The sequence below is a fragment of the Octodon degus genome, unplaced genomic scaffold (genome assembly GCF_000260255.1).
Source record: "Octodon degus isolate 3935 unplaced genomic scaffold, OctDeg1.0 scaffold00007, whole genome shotgun sequence".
NCBI classification, from domain to species: domain Eukaryota; kingdom Metazoa; phylum Chordata; class Mammalia; order Rodentia; family Octodontidae; genus Octodon; species Octodon degus.
The window spans coordinates 17,576,999-17,597,254 of record NW_004524583.1 but is presented as its reverse complement, the minus strand read 5'-3'; the positions used below and the strand labels follow the sequence as shown (position 1 = coordinate 17,597,254).

The following is a 20,256-nucleotide window of genomic DNA, read 5'->3' as shown; positions in this document are numbered from 1 at the left end:
GGGGGCGGGGCAGACTGAGGACCCCGGGACGCTCACAGGTCTAGAGTTTATTCTGACAGGCTTTCAGTGGGCAGTTATGTGACCTGGTTTGTACTGTGTTAGATGTTGTCCAGTTGTCAATCTGGAGATTGTTGTTGTGAGTGAAGAGCAGTCTTTTAGTAAAAGTCCTCTGTTTTTAGGGCTGGAAGGAAAAAGACCAGACAGGAGATTGATCAGGTGGGAGACAGCAACAGAGTTGGGTGACTGCAACCAGGAGAGACAAGAGCAGACAGACATGAGAGCTGCGCTGAGTGGATACTGGGAGAGAGGGAGGACGGCTGGAGAAGTTGTGTATTATCACACACACACGCACACACACAGAGTTCCATGTGAGATCCAGGATTCCTCTCCTCAGCTGTCACATTGCTGAGAGGCGAGCTCTTTCCCTGGCTTACCTCCCTGCCTCCTAGGCTGCATTAGCATTTAGGGCAAATACTCCTGAGCCTCGCAGAGAGGAGCAGAGCCTAAGGAAACTAGATCGGCTTCGGACACTAGCTTGTGGTAGATGGCAGCCTTGGGCCGTGCCACTGTGACTCACCTGCCCCGCCACCTGTGCCGAGCCTTTGGTCAGCAGGAGCCTGGCTGGTAAACGTACGGGTAGGATAGGAGTAATGCTGGCAGCGCCTGCAGAGATTCCTCTGGAATGGGCCCGTAGGTTGGGCTTCCCATTACGTCTCTGGCATAAGATGGAAACTTGACCTGTCCGTTTCCCTCTCCTTAATGTTCCTTAGGAGCTCTGAGCAAAAGGATTTGTGAGCAGAAGCAGAACAGATAGTTTTGTCTCTCTCATGCTGGATATTTGAAAAGACTGTCGAGGGGAAGCAAAGGCCACATGTAGACATGTGCCACAACAGAGGGACCAGCATCGAGAATCATTCCACATCAAATAGGATAATGCTAAAAATCAAGAACAGGAATTAGGGACGCAGCTTAGTAGCAGAGATAGATTTAGTATGGATTCGATCTCTTAACAGCGAAAAGAGCACAGTGTCCTTCCTCGTCAAAAGGCGTGTCTGCGTCTGTACCTCTGAGGTGCTCGCAGTCCAGTCAGGGTGCTTTCCTCCCTCGAGAGGTTACGAAGGGGCTCACCCATTACTTCCCTCCTGTTAGGTCTGAGCAGCATTTAGAATTTCGTGGCCTGCTCTGGATCATGTCTGCTGCAGAAACTGTGTGCACCCAGCAGTCCTGGGTCTACAGCACTGCTGATGTCTGAATAAGTGAGCCCAGTGTCGCCTCCTTCCAGAACACTGCAGAGTGGTGGGAGGCGTTGTAGGTCTTTGAAAGGAGCTAAAGCCACTTTTGATATGGCTGTTGCCTCTGATTTGGATGTGGCGCTATGGAGGAAGGGACAATGGAGTGTCATGCCCTTTCATAGACGCCATGCTGTGAGCCACTCTGTCCAAATAGAATGTCACACCTCTCAGTTGGAAACCCGGAGGACTGCGCAAGTGCCAGAACTGCCCAAGTGCCGGGGTGAGGACAGGAAGTAATTCCAGCTTACCAGGCACAGCGCGCAACCTACCCAGAAGCTCCCTGAGCCCTACTTAGGCTGCTCTTCGCCACCTGACATGATTCCTGTCTGTTTCTGTCTTTCCAGAAGCGCGTACTGTGCTGCCTCGGTGGCCTCTCTCACGAACATCATCACTCCAGACCTCTTCGAGGGGACTGCTGAATGGATAGCCAGGTGAGAAAGGCCAGGCTTCCCTGGCCAGCTAGCGAGCAGCTGAGCAAGACGTTTCTTCACAAAACTAAAAAGAAAAATTTTAAAAGGACTAGCTAGAGATAGAAGGTTATAAGAGATACGTTAGGGTTGCATAACTGTACATTTTGAAAATACAGACTTTCATTAATACTGTTTTGCAGCTTATATTGGTAATGGCCAAACTATTTAGTAAAGAACCCTGTGTCAGTGGGAGTCTAACCTGATTTCAGCAGTTTGGAAAGCAAGCTAGCATTGGCTCCATGTGCCCTTGCTTATGACCCAGGCGTTCCACTGCTGCAGAAACTCCTGCCCATGCATGAAAAAGACAAGAGACAGACTCATTTGTGAGCAAAGAGGTGGCACTAGGTTCAGTGTCCATAAGCTTGTGGTGGGTAAGTTATGGGAGAGTTCCACTGGAATACAGTGTAGTTTTGAAGCAAATGAACTAGAGCTACATGTATCAATATGGATAAACCTCCGAAATGGTATTTTTGGGGACTAAATGTTAAAAAAAATCAGCACCAGCACATTTACTTAAAATTTGAAAACATGCAGAACAATTCCATATTGTTTACCTGAAGAATAGAAAAACATTTATGGGAAAGAGAAACACCAAAGTCAGGATGGGGGCGACTCCTGGGAGATAGCAAAGGAGATGAGAGGGGGCTGTCCACACCCAGCAGCCGTATCTAAGCTAGGTGTTGGGTCCATGTATGTTCTCCACAGTAGTTGATAACTTTCCTGGATGCTTCAAATATTTAATAATTTGGAAAACAAAGCAGGGCTGGATGTGTGGTGCATAGCTGTAATTCAGTGCTTAGAATACAGAGGCAGGAAGATCATGAGTTTGAGATCAGCCTGGGCTATAGTGAGGCCCTGTCTCAAGCCTGCCCCTCTCTCAAAAAAAGAAAGGAAGGAAGGAATGGAGATAGTGGAGAGAATGAGGGAGGAAGGGAAGAAGGGAGAAAAAAGGAAGAAAAGAAAGAGAAGAAGCTAGGAAGGAAAAAGAGATGGGCACAATAAGAAAAAAGGAAGGAAGGAGAGACAAAGGGAGAAAAGGAAGGAAGGCACAAATGAATGAACAGGGCAGGTGGTGTGGCTCAGTGGTAGTGTGCTTGGTTAGTATGCGTGAGATGCTGGATTTGATCCCTAGCACTAAAAGAAGGAAAAGAAAGGAAGAGAAGGGGAGGGGAGAGAAGGGGAGAGAGGGAAAGAAGGAAGGAGAAAACAAACCAAAAAAAGGCATATAGGTACATCTGTACTATTTTTAAAATTTTTATTTTACCAAAATAGTTCTGTGTAACTATAGCTTGTATAACTTACATGGAAACCAAATGATCTATGATGACATTTATTTTTTGTGTAACTTTCATTTTCCTGGAGTTAATATCCATTCCCTGAATGTGGTGTCATGAGCTCATTCCCAGTTCTCTGCCTGCCAGCACTGTCAGTTACTCTCCACACAGACACCTGCGGCGTCCTGCTGCTTCTGCGTCTATTTGCGTGTGCGTCCCTGGTCCGTCCTCCCGCAGCCCTCGGCCTGCTGCGATGGCCGGGCCAGATTGCTGTCAGCTTGCCCCTCGGTGGGCATCCAGAAGCTTTGTTATCCCACAGTTCGCTTCCTCTCCTGCTTTGTGGAAGCCCCGTCCTTCCTTCGCTTGGGGTGTGTGTGGTTGGCTTGGCTGCCTTTACTTGCTTCCTTGTGGAAGGCGTGTCTTTGTTCTGCTCGTGGAACCTGCAGGGTACTTTATTTAGTTAGAGATTTCCAAGTTGGAAGTGGCGTGAACTATTTATTCCTTCTGACTTGTGTCGGCGTTGTTCATTACCTTCTGGCTTCCAGTGTGGTCATGAATAAGGCAGAGAAACCTAATAATCAGGCTTTCCTGAGCTCCCCGCAGTCAGGCGGTGGCAGTGTGGAGACTGAGTTTAGACCTCTTTGGTTTTTGTTTTTCAGTATATTTTCTGTTTCTCAGCTGAGATTTCCCTTTTTTGTTTTGGTACTGAGGATCAAACTCAGGACCTTGCATTTGCCGGGCAGGCACTTGTGCCGCTGAGCTATCTCCCCAGCCCTGAGAGTGCCCATCTTTTTGTTCATTGCAAGCATAATGTGCCTTGCTGTGGCAAACATATAATTGCTTGTGCTTTAAAACCCTCGTCCAGGGGCTGGTGAGATGGCTCAGTGGTCTAGAGCACCTACTTAGAACAAGCTTAGCAAAAAAGCACAGGGACCGCAGCAATCAATCCCCCAGCACCACATGCCAGCCAGCCCCGCCCCCTGGTAGGCTGAGCTGGACACACACACACACACACACACACACACATTAAAAAAAAAAAAAAAAACCCTCGTCCAGTTACCTTGCTGTGGGCTCCTCGTGCTTCCTGTCCTGCACATCTGCTGAGCGGTCGGGCTGTCGCAGAATCCGGATCCCCCCAGAGTATAGCTTGTGCCTGAGAGGATACCCCCTGTCACCGTGGCTGCCAGTTTGGGGTGGAGTCCTCATGCACCGATTTCAGGAGTCAGGCAGAAACTTGGACTGAGCTTACAGGTAGCATTTGGGCCTTTCTTTCGCTTCCTGGATTCTTGCTTGCTTTCTGGCAGCCACTTTTGTGCTGACAGACAGGTGGTTGGCTTTCTACCAGAGTTCCGGCTGCCCAGCCCTGATCAGTGATCCAGCCCACAGTGGCCACCCTCCAGGGATGCTGTGATCTCCCCAGGGAGAAGCAGAGCGTGGGGAGGTGGAGTCAGGAGAGAGGGTCTGGCTCTCTGCTGTTGTCTGCTCTGAGTTCAAATCCCCCCAGGACGCATCACTGCAAGGGGCCCTTTGGAAGCCACTTTCTGTTGCATACATCCAGAGCGTGCAGCTTGGTTTGCAGCAAATTGATTCGTCAGGCACCTTGTGTATGTGGAAACCTGGCCACAAGGGGTGAATCCCAGTATTTTTGTTGTTGTCATTGTTTTGGTTCTCTGGTATCTGGACTCGAACTCAGAACCTTGTGCTTACCAGGCAGGTGTTTGTGCCACTGAGCTCTCTCCCTGGCTCTGCAATCCCAATTTTGTCATTAGTTACTGGCTTTGTGACTTAGAGGTTATCTAACTTCATCATGTTGTGGTTCCCTTATATGTCAGATGATTGAATATTGAATTTTATATGAAGCTGAAATATAAAAAAAATCAAGAGGAGCTGGGATGGTGGTGCACTCCTGTAATCCTAGCACTGGGGAGGCTGAAGCAGGAGGATTGAGTTGAGTTTGAGGCCAGTTTACACTACATAGCAAGACCCTGGGATTGAGAGACAGGGGAGAAGGGGAGAGAGAAAGGGAAGGGAAACGGGGTAAGGGGGTGGGACAGAGACAGGAACAACTTGTCTGTGATAAAAACCACTTAGCTATGCTGCCCCCCTGGGCTGGGGAAGGTTTCTCTGTTCTATTCAGTGATTTTCTCTTAACACCCCCCACATGCCAGCTCTCATGATTTTGTTATTTCCTGTCTGTTTTCACTTTTTCTTTTTCTTTTTAAATCACTTATTTATTTATTTATTTGGTACAGGGTCTCGCCACTCAGTTGGCGCTTGTGGTCATCCTCCTGTCTCAGCCTCCTCAGCGCTGGGATTGCCGGTGTGTGCGACCACGCCTGGTTTCAGTGGCTTGCACAGTGCACTCGGAATGGCATGTGGTACTGGAAATCGAACCCGGGTCCCTGCACTCGCCAGGCAGGTGCTTAGACCACCAAGCTATCTCCTCAGGCCTGTTTTCACTTCAAATTCTTTACTTCCATTTTACTGGGCTCTTATGTCCAGTCAAATTCTGTCTAGCTAGAAGAAGATCCCAAAGAATTTTACTAAATGAAAAAAGCGGTATGCACAAGCGTGTTACATACCCCATCTATGTAAAAGCAAAGGGAAAGTGGAATGTGTATATGTATATTGCGCGCGCGCATGTGCGCATGTGTCTGTGTGCACGCATGCGTGCGTACGTGCGTGTGCTTGAGAGCAGTCTGGAGGGCAGAGCGGTGCTTCTGCTTCCTTTCTCCTTCGTGGAGCTTGCCCCAGCTTCTGGCTGGAAGCTGCGCACTTGTGTGTTATGAGACTGACGCGCCTGCAGGGAGAGACTTGGGTGAATGCTGAGCGCTTTGGAAGGAAGGCTCCGTAGTGTCACGTGAAAATCACTTGAGAGAAATTTAGGGCTGGAGATGTGCACTGGTGGAGCTCTTGCCTAGCGTGTGCAAGGCCCTGGGTTTAATCTCCTACACTGCACCTCCAAAAAAAATTTATTTCACAGATGACATGTCTGTCACAAGGAAAAATCTAAATAACCTGTAGTATCTAAAGATACACTCTTTTGATGTATATTCCTCCAAAATTCCAAAGATGTGATCATGCCACATACAGTCATTTTGTGACATCACTCATATAATAAATGCAACATCTCTAAATATACTGCTGGGGCAGAATTTTAAGTGACTGGGTAGTATGCTGTTGCGTAGGTATCTTGTGACTTGTACAACCAGAGACCTACTTACAAACTTTTAAGTTGGCCTAACATTTTGCTGCTGTAAATGGAAAGATACCAACCATGCTTATAGTCTGATCTTCAGATACTTTCTTAGTTTTGGGTTTTTTTTATGTATTTGGTTGTTACAGAGTCTCACTCTGCAGCTCAGACTTATGGTGATTCTCCTGTTTCCAGCCTCCCTAGCTCTGGGATTACAGGTGTGCACCACTGCGCGGACTGTTGCCAGCTTAGCCCACTCTGAGGGCAGGGCTGGCCCAGCATGTGGTGGCAGAGGTCGAACTGCGGTCCCTGTGCTGGCCTAACCTTGCCTAAGCAGGTGCTTTAGTCTGCTGAGCTATCTCGCCAGCCCCCTCTTAGTTATATTTTAAGGCTAATTTCTAGAAATGATCCTTTCTTGCTAGGCCAGAGATTCTGCATGTTGTTTTGGTTTTTATGATGCTGGGGTTGTAACCCAGGGCCTTCCAGATGGTGAACAAGTGCTTTATGCTTAGGCAGACTCAGGGACCAGGGTTCAAAGCCTGGTCCCTGAGTCTGCCTAAACAGGTGCTTTAATCTGCTGAGCTATCTGGTGGGCCCTCAGCATCTACTGAGACGATCATCGGGGTTTTGTCCTGGGCTCTGTTAATATTGTGTATTACATTTATTGATGTCCATCTGTTGAACCAACCCTGAGTCCCTACTTGGTCATGGTGTATAATCTGGATGATTTTCTACATTGTTTGCCAGTATTTTACTGAGAATTTTTCTATCAGTGTTCTTTAGGGAGATTGGCTTGCAGTTCACATTTTTCCTTAGATCCTTCTCTGGCTTGAGTATCAGGTAATGCTTGCTTCCAGGTTGACTTTTGGAGTGCTGTTTCCCTTTCATTAAAGAGTTTGAGTAGCGGCATTAAGTCTCTAAATTTCTTGTAGAGTTCAGTCAGTAGTGAATCTGTGAAGGACTGAACTTTTCTTTGTTGGTAGGTTTTTAATTATATCTTCAAATTCATTGACTAATATTGGTTGATTTAGAATTTTTCTATCTTCTTGATTCAGCTTTGTTAATTCATATGTATCTAAAAATCCATCCTTTTCTTCTGTTTTTTATCTTATTAGAATGCAGATTTGCAAAATAAGCATTGAGGATCTTTTGAATTTCTGTAGGACCTTACATTACATAAAATTACATAGATTTGAATCTTCCCTTTTGATAAGGTTGGATAAGGGCTTGTCCATTTTATTTAATCTTTCTAAGAACCAATTCTTCGAATCATTGGTTCTTCTTATTGTTTTCTTAGTCTCTACTAAATTATTTTCTGAAGAATTTTTTTTTGGGGGGGGCTGGCTTAGGATGCCTTAAGGGCAGGTCTGGTAAGGCATGAGGATCTGGGAATCGAACCACAGTATCCTAAGCCTGACTGCCTTTGCTTAAGCAGGCACTTAAACAACTGAGCTAATGGGCAGGCCCCCCAAAATTTGCATTTTTGCTTATTTATTTATTTTTTATTTTTTGCGGAACCGGATATTGAACTCAGGCCCTTATGCTTGCCAGGCAAGTGTTTATTCTGCTGAGCTATCTCCCCAGCCCTTTCTATTGAATTAATTTCTGTTCTGCTCTGTATAATTTCTTCCCTCTCACAAGTTTTGTGTTTCACTTTACTCTTCTTTTTCTAGAAGCTTGAGGTTGTTCTTCTGAGCTTGCTTTGTTTTTCCGATACGAGAATTTATCACTTTAAATTTCCCTCATAGGACCGCTTTCATTGTGTTCCGTAAGTTCCGGAATGTTTATTGGCATTATGGTTTAATTGCAGAAACTCTGATTTCTTCTTTAATTTCATCTGTGACCCATTGGGTGTTCAAGAGGTGCTATTTAATTTCCATGTTTTTATGAAGTTCTTGTGGTTTCTTTTGCCATTAAATTTACAATTTTATTGTGCTATGATCTGATAATATACATGGGATAATTTCAGTTCCCTTGCATTTACTTAAGCATGTTCTATGGGCTAGCGTGTAGTCTGTTTTGGAGATGACCTCATGTGCAGCTGAGAAAAATGTGCAATCTGATATTAAGGGGTGAAATACTATAGATATCTACTAAGTTATTTTGTTCAAAAGTTTGGTTCAGGGCTGGTGAGATGGCTCAGTGGTCTAAAGCACCTATTTGAACAAGCTTAGCAAAGCAAAGGGACCACGGTTCAATCCCCCAGCACCACATGCCAGCCAGCCGCGCCCCCTGGTGGGCTGAGCTGGCCACACACACACACACACACACACACACACACACACACACAAATAAATAAATAAATAAAAATTAAAAAAAAAAAGTTTGGTTCAATTCTGATATTTCATTGTTGATTTTTTTTTTTTTTTTTGTCTAGGTGCTCTATTCATGACAGTAGGGCACTGAGGTCCCTCACTACAATTGTAATATGCTTATTTGATTTTTCATATCTGTTAATATTTGTTTTATACAGTTGGGTATGCTAATATTTGGTGCATATGTATTTATGATTGTTACGTCCTCCTCTTGGATTGTTTTCTTTTTTTTTTTTTTTTTCTTCCTCGAATGCCTTCAGGGCACTTTTGGCCAGCGGGAGAGTTGTGAGGTTCGAACTCCAGGAACCTGAGGCTGACAGCTTTGTGGAAGCAGCCACTTAAAGGACTGAGCTAGGGCCAGGCCCCCTTGGATTGTTTTCTTTACAAGCATGAGGTGACCTTCTTTGTCTCTCTCTATCCATCTCCGCTTGAAATCCATTTTGTCTACAAATACAATAGCTACTCCTGGTTTTTTCCAGATTCCTGTTGCATGGGGTATTGTTTTCCATTCTTTGACTTTCAGTCTATGATTTTCTTTTTGAAATAAATGTATGTTTTTTATATGCAGTACACCTTGTATCCAAAGAAAACCAAAATCAACATTTATTTTTCAACTTTATTGTAACTTGGTGGTTATGTTGCATACAAGATTTTTTATCATTTTTCAAAGATTAAAAATATGAGATACTATATAGAGAGCCCTTCCTGGTCTTTGTCTCAGTCCAGGAAGTTTATATTTATAATCCCATGGATAAATTATTGGAATCCCATCAAGTTAATTCCAATCTACCATGCCCAGAGCAACCCATGGCAAGAATACAGACACTAATATGTAGTTTTGGGGTGCCAAGGTGATCTTAAGACCAGCAATGATGATGGCTGTCCGGACCAAAGGCCGGGACTTAAGGCTGAACCTGGGTTTTACTCATTCATGAAGAAAGTGGCTTGAGAAGGAGTGACTGAGAATGCTGGGAAGTAGGTGAGCTGGGCTGTAGGAGGCCTGCATTTACCTTGGCCATATGCAGAAGGGATATGCAGAGAGCGATCCATATTACACAACTGAGGTGGTCTCTAATGTTTTGGGGTCAGTGCTTCAGCTCTGATGTGTGATCTTTCAAGCCCAGGAAGTCACAGCCTCTGTCTCAAGGGAGGCTGATCCCAGCCAACAGTGTGGAGGCTGTTCATCCTGTCTTGACCTGGCTGTCATTCTAGGGAGCAGCAGGTGGGGGCTCTGGGGAAACACTCCTGCCATCTTCAAAGACTACCACCAGATTTCGGCTAGACTAATAGCATTGCTTAAGGCCAATTGAAGCGATAAGGAAAAGTCTTAGCCAACTCTGTACATATCAATAGGAGGAAATAGGGTCAGGCTCATCCAAAATGGAGATAATGGCTGTTCTTTCAAGGAGAGTTGCCTGGTTGGTCTTCCATAATATTTCTTATTCAAATATGCTGTTTTTAAGTTTCTACATTTATTTTGGTTTTTAGGAAAAGGCATCTCCAAAAGTTAAGGTCAGCACCCTTCCTTAATAGTGGCGGCAGGTTATGCCTCAGCTCGTTGTCTTCCCCAGAGGTGGAGGGCAGGGACGTGTTGTGTGCACCGTTCTCTGGCCCACTCAGTCTGCTTCTCCCCCACTCCATAGGTGTCAGAACTGGGAAGGCGGCATTGGTGGGGTGCCGGGGATGGAAGCACACGGCGGCTATACATTCTGCGGCCTGGCTGCTCTGGTGATCCTCAAGAAGGAATATTACTTGAACTTGAAGAGTTTACTGGTAAGTGCCTGCTGAGCCATTCACTGCTCAGACGTGGGTCCTGCCGGTGGGCTTCTGATGGGGGAGTTCTGGCCACAGAAGGACCATCTGGGTTCTGGGCTTGAGCTCAAAGAACCAAGGGGAACATAGCCAAGGCATGGGCTCAGGTACTGAACAAAAGCTGGTCTGGCTTGAAAACAGATGAAAAGGAAGAAAGAATTGCCTCTGTGGTACCTGCTTCCTTCCCCTGCTTTCTGTCCCCCGGAGTGACACTACACCTCCTCCCCTTCATAGCATTGTTCCTAAGCACCAACTAGAAATGTGTTGCTGACGTGACCTTCAGTGTGGTGTTTGGGAGGATTTTTGTTTTTTGATTTTTAATCTTTTAAGAATTTAGGACTGTTAGAGTCAAGTGTCATGACATAAGCATTTAATCCCAGTACTTGGGAGGCTGAAGCAGGAGGACCACTAGCTGAAGGTCAGCCTGGACTTCATAGCAAGAGCCTATCTCAAAAAAAAAAAAAAAAAAAAAAAAAAGATTTTGAGATTATGACTCTCTATGGGTGAGTATTGCAAAGAGCAGGGCAGTAATGCTGTTGAGGGCTGGCTGCTGGCCTCTCTCGAGCACCTCCTGCTTGCTTTTAGAGCTCAGTCTAGGAAGACTAGGCAGGTTGCCTGCTGTCTGTGTACGGGGGCTGGAATGGGCTATGTGCTCAGCAAGCTGGTTCTGCTCCTTCCTAGGAGCCAGCTGTGGCTGCCTTGATCTTAAGGGTGTAGTGTACAGAAAACTTGGAGATAAAGGAGGAATGGTGTCGTGTGTGACTACAGGGTGACATCATATATCAGTTTATAGCATCAAATCAAAGGTTTTCTTCTGTCTACCAACCAGGTTCCTCTGGAGAAGTGAGGCTAGATGGGGTGGTCATCGATTGAGAATCAGGACAGACGGCTTCTGCCTCCTGTCCTGCTGGGGACTTGCTAAGAGACCACAGCTAGCTGAGTATGGCCACACACATTTGTTATCTTAACAATGAGGGAGGCTGAGGCAGGAAAGTTCCAAGTTCAAGTCAACCTTTGCCCCTTAGTAATTTAGTAAGAACCTGTTTCAGTATTAAAAAAATTAGGAGGACTAAGGAAGTATTTTAGTTGTAGTACACACTGTGGTATCAATCTGTCACCACTTCTACCACCAAAAATAAGATTCAAAAAGAAGAAAGCAACCTGGGATGAATGTCTTCCTGTAATATAGAACAGTTGGAACTAGTAAGATCAGATATACCACAAAATTTCATTTATCTGCTCTGAATAAACTTCTCTGAGCAGAAATAACAAGAACAGAGCTGCCAGAACCTGCTTCAGGCCCTACGCCAGCTGTGTTTCCTAGGAGCCTTTCCTGGTCCTGTAAGGTCCACACCAGTTTGCAGCTGAGGAAGAGAAGATTGCAAGTCAGGCCCTGGGTAGACATTGGTGCTGGTTGTCTCAAAAGTGTCAGCTTAAAGAGCTGCAGTGGGGCGGGAGGAGAAGAAGGAAGCCAGAGTCTCAACCCGAGGCCCAAGCAGCCCTACGCCAGGCGCCTCCCTCTACCTGCTGGCCTGGGCTCCTGTCCTCCGGGTTGTGCGTCTCTGGCTCACGCTGCCTCTCTGTCCATCCTGTCCTCAGCACTGGGTAACAAGCCGGCAGATGCGATTCGAAGGTGGATTTCAGGGCCGCTGCAACAAGCTGGTGGACGGCTGCTACTCCTTCTGGCAGGCTGGGCTCCTGACGCTGCTGCACCGCGCCCTGCATGCTCAAGGTGAGGCAGGTGGGGTTCACCAGGGTGGGGAAGCCAGGGTACTGCCTGTTTGAGCGGTTGAAATGATACCTGTGTATCCTAGATACTGAGTGTGTGGTGTGGACCCTCCTGCCTGGGGACATGCATGCGCTGAATAGGTTAGTTTCAGTGCCCTTGGCTCAGTCATTGCTTTCTGGACCTGGCTGGGGCAGGAGGGCTCCTTGTGAACAGTCTCGAGGAGGCTGGCACTGCTCTGTCATGCAGAAGGTGCAGCCATTCCTCTCCTGGGCCCTGGTGGCTGCCACCTCAGCTGGTGTGAAGCCGAAGCTGCCGACACAGCTGCATTCACTCCCATTGAGCTGCAGACCCACACTGTGCCCAGGACTGCAGGGGTGACAGGAAGGACAGTGGGTTGCATGAAGAGGCCCAGAACCAGAACTCTCGGGGGAGATGTCCCCCAGGCCTGGCTCATGGCTGTCACCGTTGGAAATGTTTCATTTTAAGTTTAGCGAACCATCCTAAATGCGGGTTTGTTCCACTCGCACCACTGGGCTGGAGGAAGCCACTTTCATGGGGTGACAGAAGGGGATGCAAAATCAAAACAGCAGGAAGTCCGGGAACATTCTCTTCTTTGCTCTTGGAACCTGCGGCTGCCCGCTGGCCCCTGTGTCCTGCACTTGTTGGCTGCTAATCTGTTCCTGCAGAGACCCCTTGGCCCAGGAGGAGGCTTTTCTTTGGACTCAGTTGAATAATTAATTGCTCAAATATAAAAAATGAGATTCTTTTCTTCTGACCCTGCCCTCTTTCCTTGTTTATTCTTTCTGAGCCTTATTCTTCAGTTTCTTAATTTTGCTGGAGTTACTGGATTGGCCACTTTCAATCTCAAGTAAACAGAGTTGCTGTCATCTTCCTTTTCCCAGCCTGGGGCCACCAGACTTAAGCCTCAGGGTGTTAAGGAAATAGTTCCCCTTGCTCTGGAGCCTGCATGGTCTATGGCTTGACCGCTACTTAGTAGGGATGTCAGAGATGCCCTATGAGGCCAAGGATTGCAAGATATGAATGACTTGGGGTATTGGTGACCTCTGCATTTGGGACTGGTGAGGTCAGGTGCCCGGGAAAGCCTGAGTCTTACAGTCCTGTGTCCAGCACGGATAGGAGGTCATAATGCTGCACATCCCAGGACATCTGGGGAGCTGTCACAGGGTACTGCTTCTCAAAGGCTCCAGGGAAACTGGCCTGCAGGATGGGTCGTGAAGTCCCCTTTGGTCCCATTCAGATCTCTCTGCCTGGGGAAAATGCTGCCCGGGAGCCTTCGTGCTGGTGTGGTTGCCTGGGTCGCCCTTCCTCTTCCTCTTCCTCTTCCTCTTCCTCCCAAAGGGCAGGGTTCTCCAGCTTGGATCAGGCTGGACTCGGAGGAAGGGTGTGCACTGAGCGATGGGCAAGATACTGAGCTTGGGTGCAAGAGGAGATGAACGACAGGCACATGTTCAGCTACTGTGATCCTGGCGGGTTTCAAAGGATGTGCATGGCCTCATTTTTAGTGATGATTTGGCATTTAAGAATAATTAATAGACTCTGAGATGTGAAATTATAAGTGATGTTTAGCTTTCTTTTTTGTTTATACTTCTTTTTTTTTTTTTGTACCAGGGATCAAACTCATGACCTTGCACTTGCCAGGCAGGCGCTTATGCCACTGAACTATCTCCCCGGCCCTATCCTGTATTTTCTATTTTTTCTTCAGTTGATACACATTTATAGTGTAAAGAACAACAACAAAAAGCTAGGCATGCTGGTGTATACCTGTAATTCAGCACTTGGGAGACTGAGAGGCAGGAGGATTGCTGCGAGTTCAGGTCTAGCCTGGGCTACATAGTGAGTTCAGATCTAGCCAGAACTACATAATGAGATCTTGTATCAAAAAAAAAAAAAATTGTTTTATAAAAGAAGGGAAATTCTGTAAACAAAACAGTAGCAAGATAGGAAAGATTAGTGATGAAGGGCTAGTTAACTTGAAAAATATCATACAAATAAGAAATGGATGAACACTCCAACTGAACAGTAGTTTAATGATCTGAACAGACAGTGCTAGAAAAGAAGCCACTGTTCTTCCCACTTTTCCACTGTACCTGTTCCTATTCTGGTAGAAGCCGAGATTTCCCGAGCATGCACAATATGCCAGGGCCTTGTTGAGTATTTTACATACATTTTCCCTCTTTTGAACCTCAGAACAGCGCTATGAAATAGATATTCTGATTGTCCCATTTTGCAGACCTGAAGGCAGAGTACATGAGGTGAAGTGACTGGACTGGCTTCGTACTACCCGACTGCTACCAACGGCAGTTAGCAGGTGGCTGTGTGGGGCCAGGCCAGCTGGCCCCAGCACCCCGCTGCAGGTTGTTTGGTTTATTTATAGTTAAAGAAATGCCAGTAGAGGAGTGTGATACTAGTCCTTATTACCTATTCAGCATAGACTTAAAACTTGATATGTGAAGCTTTTGGAGGGCAGTTCAGAGACTGATTTTTTTTTTTTTTTTTAATTTTGGAGTCTGAATTTTAAGGGCACTTAGCTCTTTGAGCCCAGCAAGTCCACATTTGGAACTGACCTGCAGAGATCTTAGCAAAGGACATGTATTGAGTTAGAGTTCGAATAGCAAACCTAGAAGGCCCACCAGAAGGTTAACAGCTCCATAAATCATGATCCCTCCAAATCGTAGCTGCAGCGGCCCCATCCGTCAGGCTGGTGAGGGAAATGCTCCCACGTACGCTGGAAGACGTGAAGGACCAGGCCTGGAGCACGCCTGTGCGCATAGGCTGGTCCCCACCAGTTATCGGTGGGCAACTTTCAGCTATTAGTAACTGCCCATTGCTCTACTCGAACATTGTTCCTAACACATGGAAGGTCGTCCCTAATTGGAGTTCCTGGTAGTCATCTGCTGTGTCAGAGGACAGCCAGGGTCCAGGGCTGTGCGTGTCAAGCCTTTCTCTGTGCTGTGAGCAATCAAGTCACAAAAGGCACCTTTTTTGGATGGCTCTGGGGATCAAACTCAGGGCTTCCTGTGCTAGGCCACATCCCCAGCCCACTCGCTGAATTTTCAAGATGTGTTTGCAGCTGGGAGTAGAGTCAGTGGTAGTGTCTGTGCTTGAAGAGCTACCTCACCAGGTTTGGGAGAAGGGGCAGGTTGTGAGGAGAGTGAGTACCAAGAACAAGTGGAAGAAGAGAGGCCTGGCCTCTTCCCCCTATGCTGTAAAATGCAAACCATCTCTGCTCCTTGGCTGACCCTTTGCCCTCCACAGGCGACCCTGCCCTCGGCATGAGCCGCTGGATGTTCCACCAGCAGGCCCTGCAGGAGTATCTGCTCATGTGCTGCCAGTGCCCCACCGGGGGCCTTCTGGACAAGCCTGGCAAGTGAGTGCTGTGCCTGGGAGCCAAGGGAGGGCTGGGCACCGGGGCCAGGCCGTCCCGCCCCTGGCCGCTGGGGGCTAGTGCAGCACTTTGGGAAGCACCTGGAGTGCCCTGAGTCCCAGGGACCCAGCAGCTCCGGCTGCTTGCCTCCTCTTCCCTCTTGCCCAGACAGTGAGTGGACTGCTGGGCTGGTGTATCTCTTCCTTGCCCGTTTTACTGGGAAGCAAGCGCAGGACATTGTGCTTTCCAGGCACACTCTTGTGCCTCTGAGCTGCAGCCCCGGCTCACCAAGCTAAACGGACTTCATTAGAATAGTGTGAGCTGGCGTGGAGCTCAGTGGGAGAGCACTTGCCGCTACACACAAAGCTCCGGGCTCAGACCCTGGTAACACACACCCCCCCACACCCACCCACACACACACCCCCCCCACACACACACCCCGCTGCTATAAGCATCAAGGGAATAACACTGGCAACTGCATTAATTCAGCACTAGCACTGCCCCGAGACAGAGACTGCTGAGCAACACCAGCTCTCAAGCTCCTGTGCCCACAGCTGGGGCACAACTCGGTGGCAGAGCGCTTGCTTCACATGTACACAAGGCTCTGGATTTGATCCCTGGCCCCACCACCATCAACAAAAAAAGATGAAATGAAGTCCCCACGTGGGACGGGGCTAGAGGATAGGGCTTTGTGACACACTCTCAGCAAAGGCCGCACCTCCCCCGGCCAGCTGGAGGACAGGGTGGGGTCGAGGTCCATGGGGTCACATTTGGGGCGGGTAGGGAGCAGAGGGGCACAGCCCAGAGCTTCCTGTCCTTCAGGTCGCGTGACTTCTACCACACCTGCTACTGCCTGAGCGGCCTCTCCATCGCCCAGCACTTTGGCAGCGGAGCCATGTTGCACGACGTGGTGGTGGGTGTTCCCGAAAATGCTCTGGTAAGGCGGGGTGGGGCCGCAGCCTCCCCATGGAAGGTTGAGAGCTGAGAGCCCACAGAGCCCAGTTTCCTGTGCGGATGCCGGGAAGCTGGAAGTGCGCTTGGCCCCGGGGCCTGGGGAGTCGAGGTCCCACTCACCTCTTTCTCAGGCAGAGCCCTCGAGTCCCAGCAGCCGGGGCAGGGCTGGTACCATGGCTCCTGGTGGTCTCAGCTTAGAAGCATCTGCTCAGGGAAGGACAGGGCCCCAGATGCCTGCCTTACCCTCGCCCACAACTTGCCATGTGTTTATCCTGTGCTTCTCTGTGTCCCTCAGAACGCATCAGGCCCACCACAGGATGTCACTCAGTGGCCCAGCTCTTGCCTACTGTGTCGAAACAAAGTCCTGGGTTCTGTCCCAGCACTGCCAAGAATAAATGGGTGTCAGGTCAACAAGATGGCTCAGCGAACTAAGCTCCTGCTTAGGCAAGTGCAGGGACCTGGGTTCAATCCCTGGCACCACATGCTACTCTGGCCCTACCCTAGAGCTTGCTGAGCCAGCCACCAAGACCAGGCATGGTGGTACATACGTGTAATCCCAGCACTGGGGAGGCTGAAAATAGACAATCACTATGAGTCTGAGCTATGTAGTAAGGCCCTGTACCAAACACATAAAACAAAAAAAGAAAAATGATTGTCAAAGCCAGGTGTGGTGTTGCAGTGCTAGGGAGGGTGAAGCAGAAGTACTCACAAGTTTGCGACCAACCTGGCTACATACCGAGTTCCAGGCCAATTTGTACTGCATAGCAACAAGACCGTCTCTGAAAAAAAGAAAAGATGTCAGAGCCCAGCCTGCTGGTACAAATGTGTAATTCCAGTATTCTGGAAGGCTGAGGCAGGAAGAGCACAAGTTCAAGCCCAACTTGGGTAATTTAGCAACTTAGACCCATATCAAAAAAAAAAAAAAAAAAGGGCTGGGGATGTAGCTCAGTGCCAAGGCTCTGTGTTCAGTCCCCAGTCCACCCCATGAGGTAACATGCTCCCCACTGCAGGCTGCCCTGCAGCAGCCTGCTAGGATGTGAGCCTGTGTGAGAACCCAGGACAGACACCCCAAGGGGACAGTCCCCGCGGTCACATGCAGGGCTGCGTTACTCAGTGCTTACCAGAGAGAGAGAGATTTAATGTCGAACATGAAGGTGAAGGCCAGTCCCCACCCCAAGGAACAGAAGCAAGCAAGCTTCTCTTCGTTTCCCTTTCATAGCATTCAGGTGGCCAGCTCTCGGGTGACCGCCACCATACCCCAGCAAGCCTTCAGTTCATTCCCTCAGCCACGCCTAGAGCTACGCCAATCTGCCTCAGTAGGGCCTTTCTTACTCAGTTGCCACACTGGTTACCTAACGCAGTACATTCCTGTCCTACCAGTTATTCTGCACCACTTCCACATCCCATTATATTTTTGAGCTCCACACGCTGCTCCAGTTTCCTCATTTTAAGTACTCCAAAGTCCCCACGTATAAATGTTTTCGTGTGTTAGCATTTCAGTCCTTTCCATTATTCTAGAAGTGCTGTAGAGTGATACGGTGTCTGTTCCTGGGGCTCACCTAGTAGTGTTTGGAGGAGACCAGCTGGTTGGCAGGGTCCTCTGAGCCCAGTCACCCAGCAGCTCTGTCCACTTGGGGCAGCCCAGAGGCGCCTTTGCTCCTGGCTCTGCTGTGTTTCCTCCATTGACCTCCTACTACTACTACTGAGGATCAAACCTAGGATCTTCACACTGAGCTACATCTCCAGCCTTTTTTTTTTTTTTTTTTATTGAGACAGGGTCTTCCTAAGTCGCCCAGGCTGGGCTTGAACTTTCGATTTTCCTGTCTCACAGTCCCAGGATCCTGAGACTACAGACGTGCACTGCCCTGCTTTTTCTTTGCATCTTCCTAGTGAATTTAAACATCTTCTCACATGTTTGCTGACCATTTGTGTTGTGTGCTGTGAAATGCCTCCCGCAAATCCTCACGTTGGGCTCACATGAGTTGTAACTTCTTTTTCACCAGTTTATACTTTCAGCTGTTTTCCCTGTCTTGTTTATGTGCAGGAGTCCTCTCTGTGTTCTTGATCCTGATCTCCATGGTGACATGTGTGTTTCTTGTTTTCAGTAGGGTTTGTTCGTTTGTTTGTTTTGTTTTTTGAGACAGGGTATCTGTAGTCCAGGCTGACCAGGGTGACTCATGGAAATCCTCCTGCTGTAGCTTAGGGCGCTCAAATTGCAGGCTTGCTCCACCACACCTGGATTTTTTTTTCTTTCTTTGAGAAGATTTTATATCTATTTATTTATTTGTTTACTTATCTACTTACTTGCTTACTTACTTATTTTGTGGTACCGAGGACTGAGCTTGGGACCTTGCACTTGTCTGATAGGCACTTACGCCACTAAGCTATATCCCTGGCCTCTGAGCAGAAGATTTGGATTTTCAACTGCCTAGTTGGCTTGGGGTTTCCTGAGGAGCTGAGGGAGTACAAATCCTTCCCTAACATTTTTTAAGAAAGCACAAACAGGGCTGGTGAGATGGCTCAGTGGTCTAAAGCACCTACTTAGAACAAGCTTAGCAAAGCACAGGGACTGCGGTTCAATCCCCCAGCACCACATGCCAGCCAGCGCCGCCCCCTGGTGGGCTGAGCTGGCCACACACACACACACACACACACAAATAGTTAAATAAGTAAAAAAAAAGTAAAAAAAAAATGCGTTAAATGAATACTTAAAAAATCATGATAACTACTGGCTCTAAAGGGAGAACATGAGCACTGAGCAAGGTACATATTTTCTTTTTCTGGTGTTTTGTGCAGGGTCTCACTACGCAGCTTGAACTCGTAGTGATCCTCCTGTTTTCAGCCTCCCCAGTGCTGGGATTACAGGTGCATGCAAGGTATATATTTTCTAAAGTTTTTCTTTTCTTTTTTTTCCTGGTATTTTGTGCAGGGTCTCACTAAGTAGCGCAGGCTGGCCTTGAACTCACAATGATCCTCGGCCTCAGCTTCCTGAGTTTGCCACCATCCCTGGCTTTTCCCTCCAAAATTGCCTTCAATATTCTTCCTTTGGCTTTTTCCTGTGAATGGCAGGATTTACTTATCAAGATTTTCCACTAAATTTGATGGGAGCTGGGATTAGTGCTGGGCACCTGTAACCCTAGCACTAGGGAGGCCGAGGCAGGAAGATTTCTGTGAGTTCAAGGCCAGCCTGGGCTACATAATGAGTTCAAAGCCAGTCTGAACTACATAGTGAGACCCTATCTACAAAAAAAGAAGGAGGAGAGGGAGGGGGAAGATTGAAGAAAAAGAATGAGGTTATGTGTATTCAGATTTAAGACAGGGCAGACAGGCAAACAGATCAAAGGAATAGAGCAGGCCATCCAGAAATGGGCAGGGCTAATGCAGGGGGATTACAAATTGTAGTCCAGCCTGGGCAGTTTAGCAATTTAGAGACCTTGTCTCAAGAAAGTATTCGGTTTGTAGTGCAGTGTGAAGGCCCTGAGCTCAATCCCCAGTAACATAAAACTTCAGATGGGAGTTTTTGTTTTTGTTTTTGTTTTGAAATTGTACTGAATTTTAAATTAATGGGAGCATGGTGTGGTGACACAATCTGTAATCTGGCACTTGGGAGGCTAAGGCAGGAGAATCACTGCAAATTCAAGGCTAACCTGGACTACAAAGTGAGTTCAAGGCCCGCCTGAACCGCATAGTGAGACCCTGTCCCCCTCGCCCAAAAAAAAAAAAGAAGAACTGACTTTTCAACATTAAGGCTTTATATCTGTGAGCATAATTGGTTTTTTTTCATATGTTTCAATATTTTAAACTTTTTTTATTAATGCATATTTGTCAT

General features: G+C 47.6%; 1 protein-coding gene across 1 annotated transcript in view; it reads left to right on the top strand.

Moving 5' to 3' along the window:
• The window catches only part of Fntb (farnesyltransferase, CAAX box, beta), an 88,400-nt gene that overhangs the window by 54,968 nt on the left and 13,176 nt on the right, over positions 1 to 20,256 (top strand). The window contains exons 7-11 of the mRNA XM_004624783.2: positions 1,637 to 1,723; positions 10,191 to 10,320; positions 11,959 to 12,091; positions 15,365 to 15,476; positions 16,296 to 16,410. Of these exons, the coding sequence (XP_004624840.1) occupies positions 1,637 to 1,723; positions 10,191 to 10,320; positions 11,959 to 12,091; positions 15,365 to 15,476; positions 16,296 to 16,410 (577 nt within the window). The remainder of the gene's footprint in view (positions 1 to 1,636; positions 1,724 to 10,190; positions 10,321 to 11,958; positions 12,092 to 15,364; positions 15,477 to 16,295; positions 16,411 to 20,256) is intronic.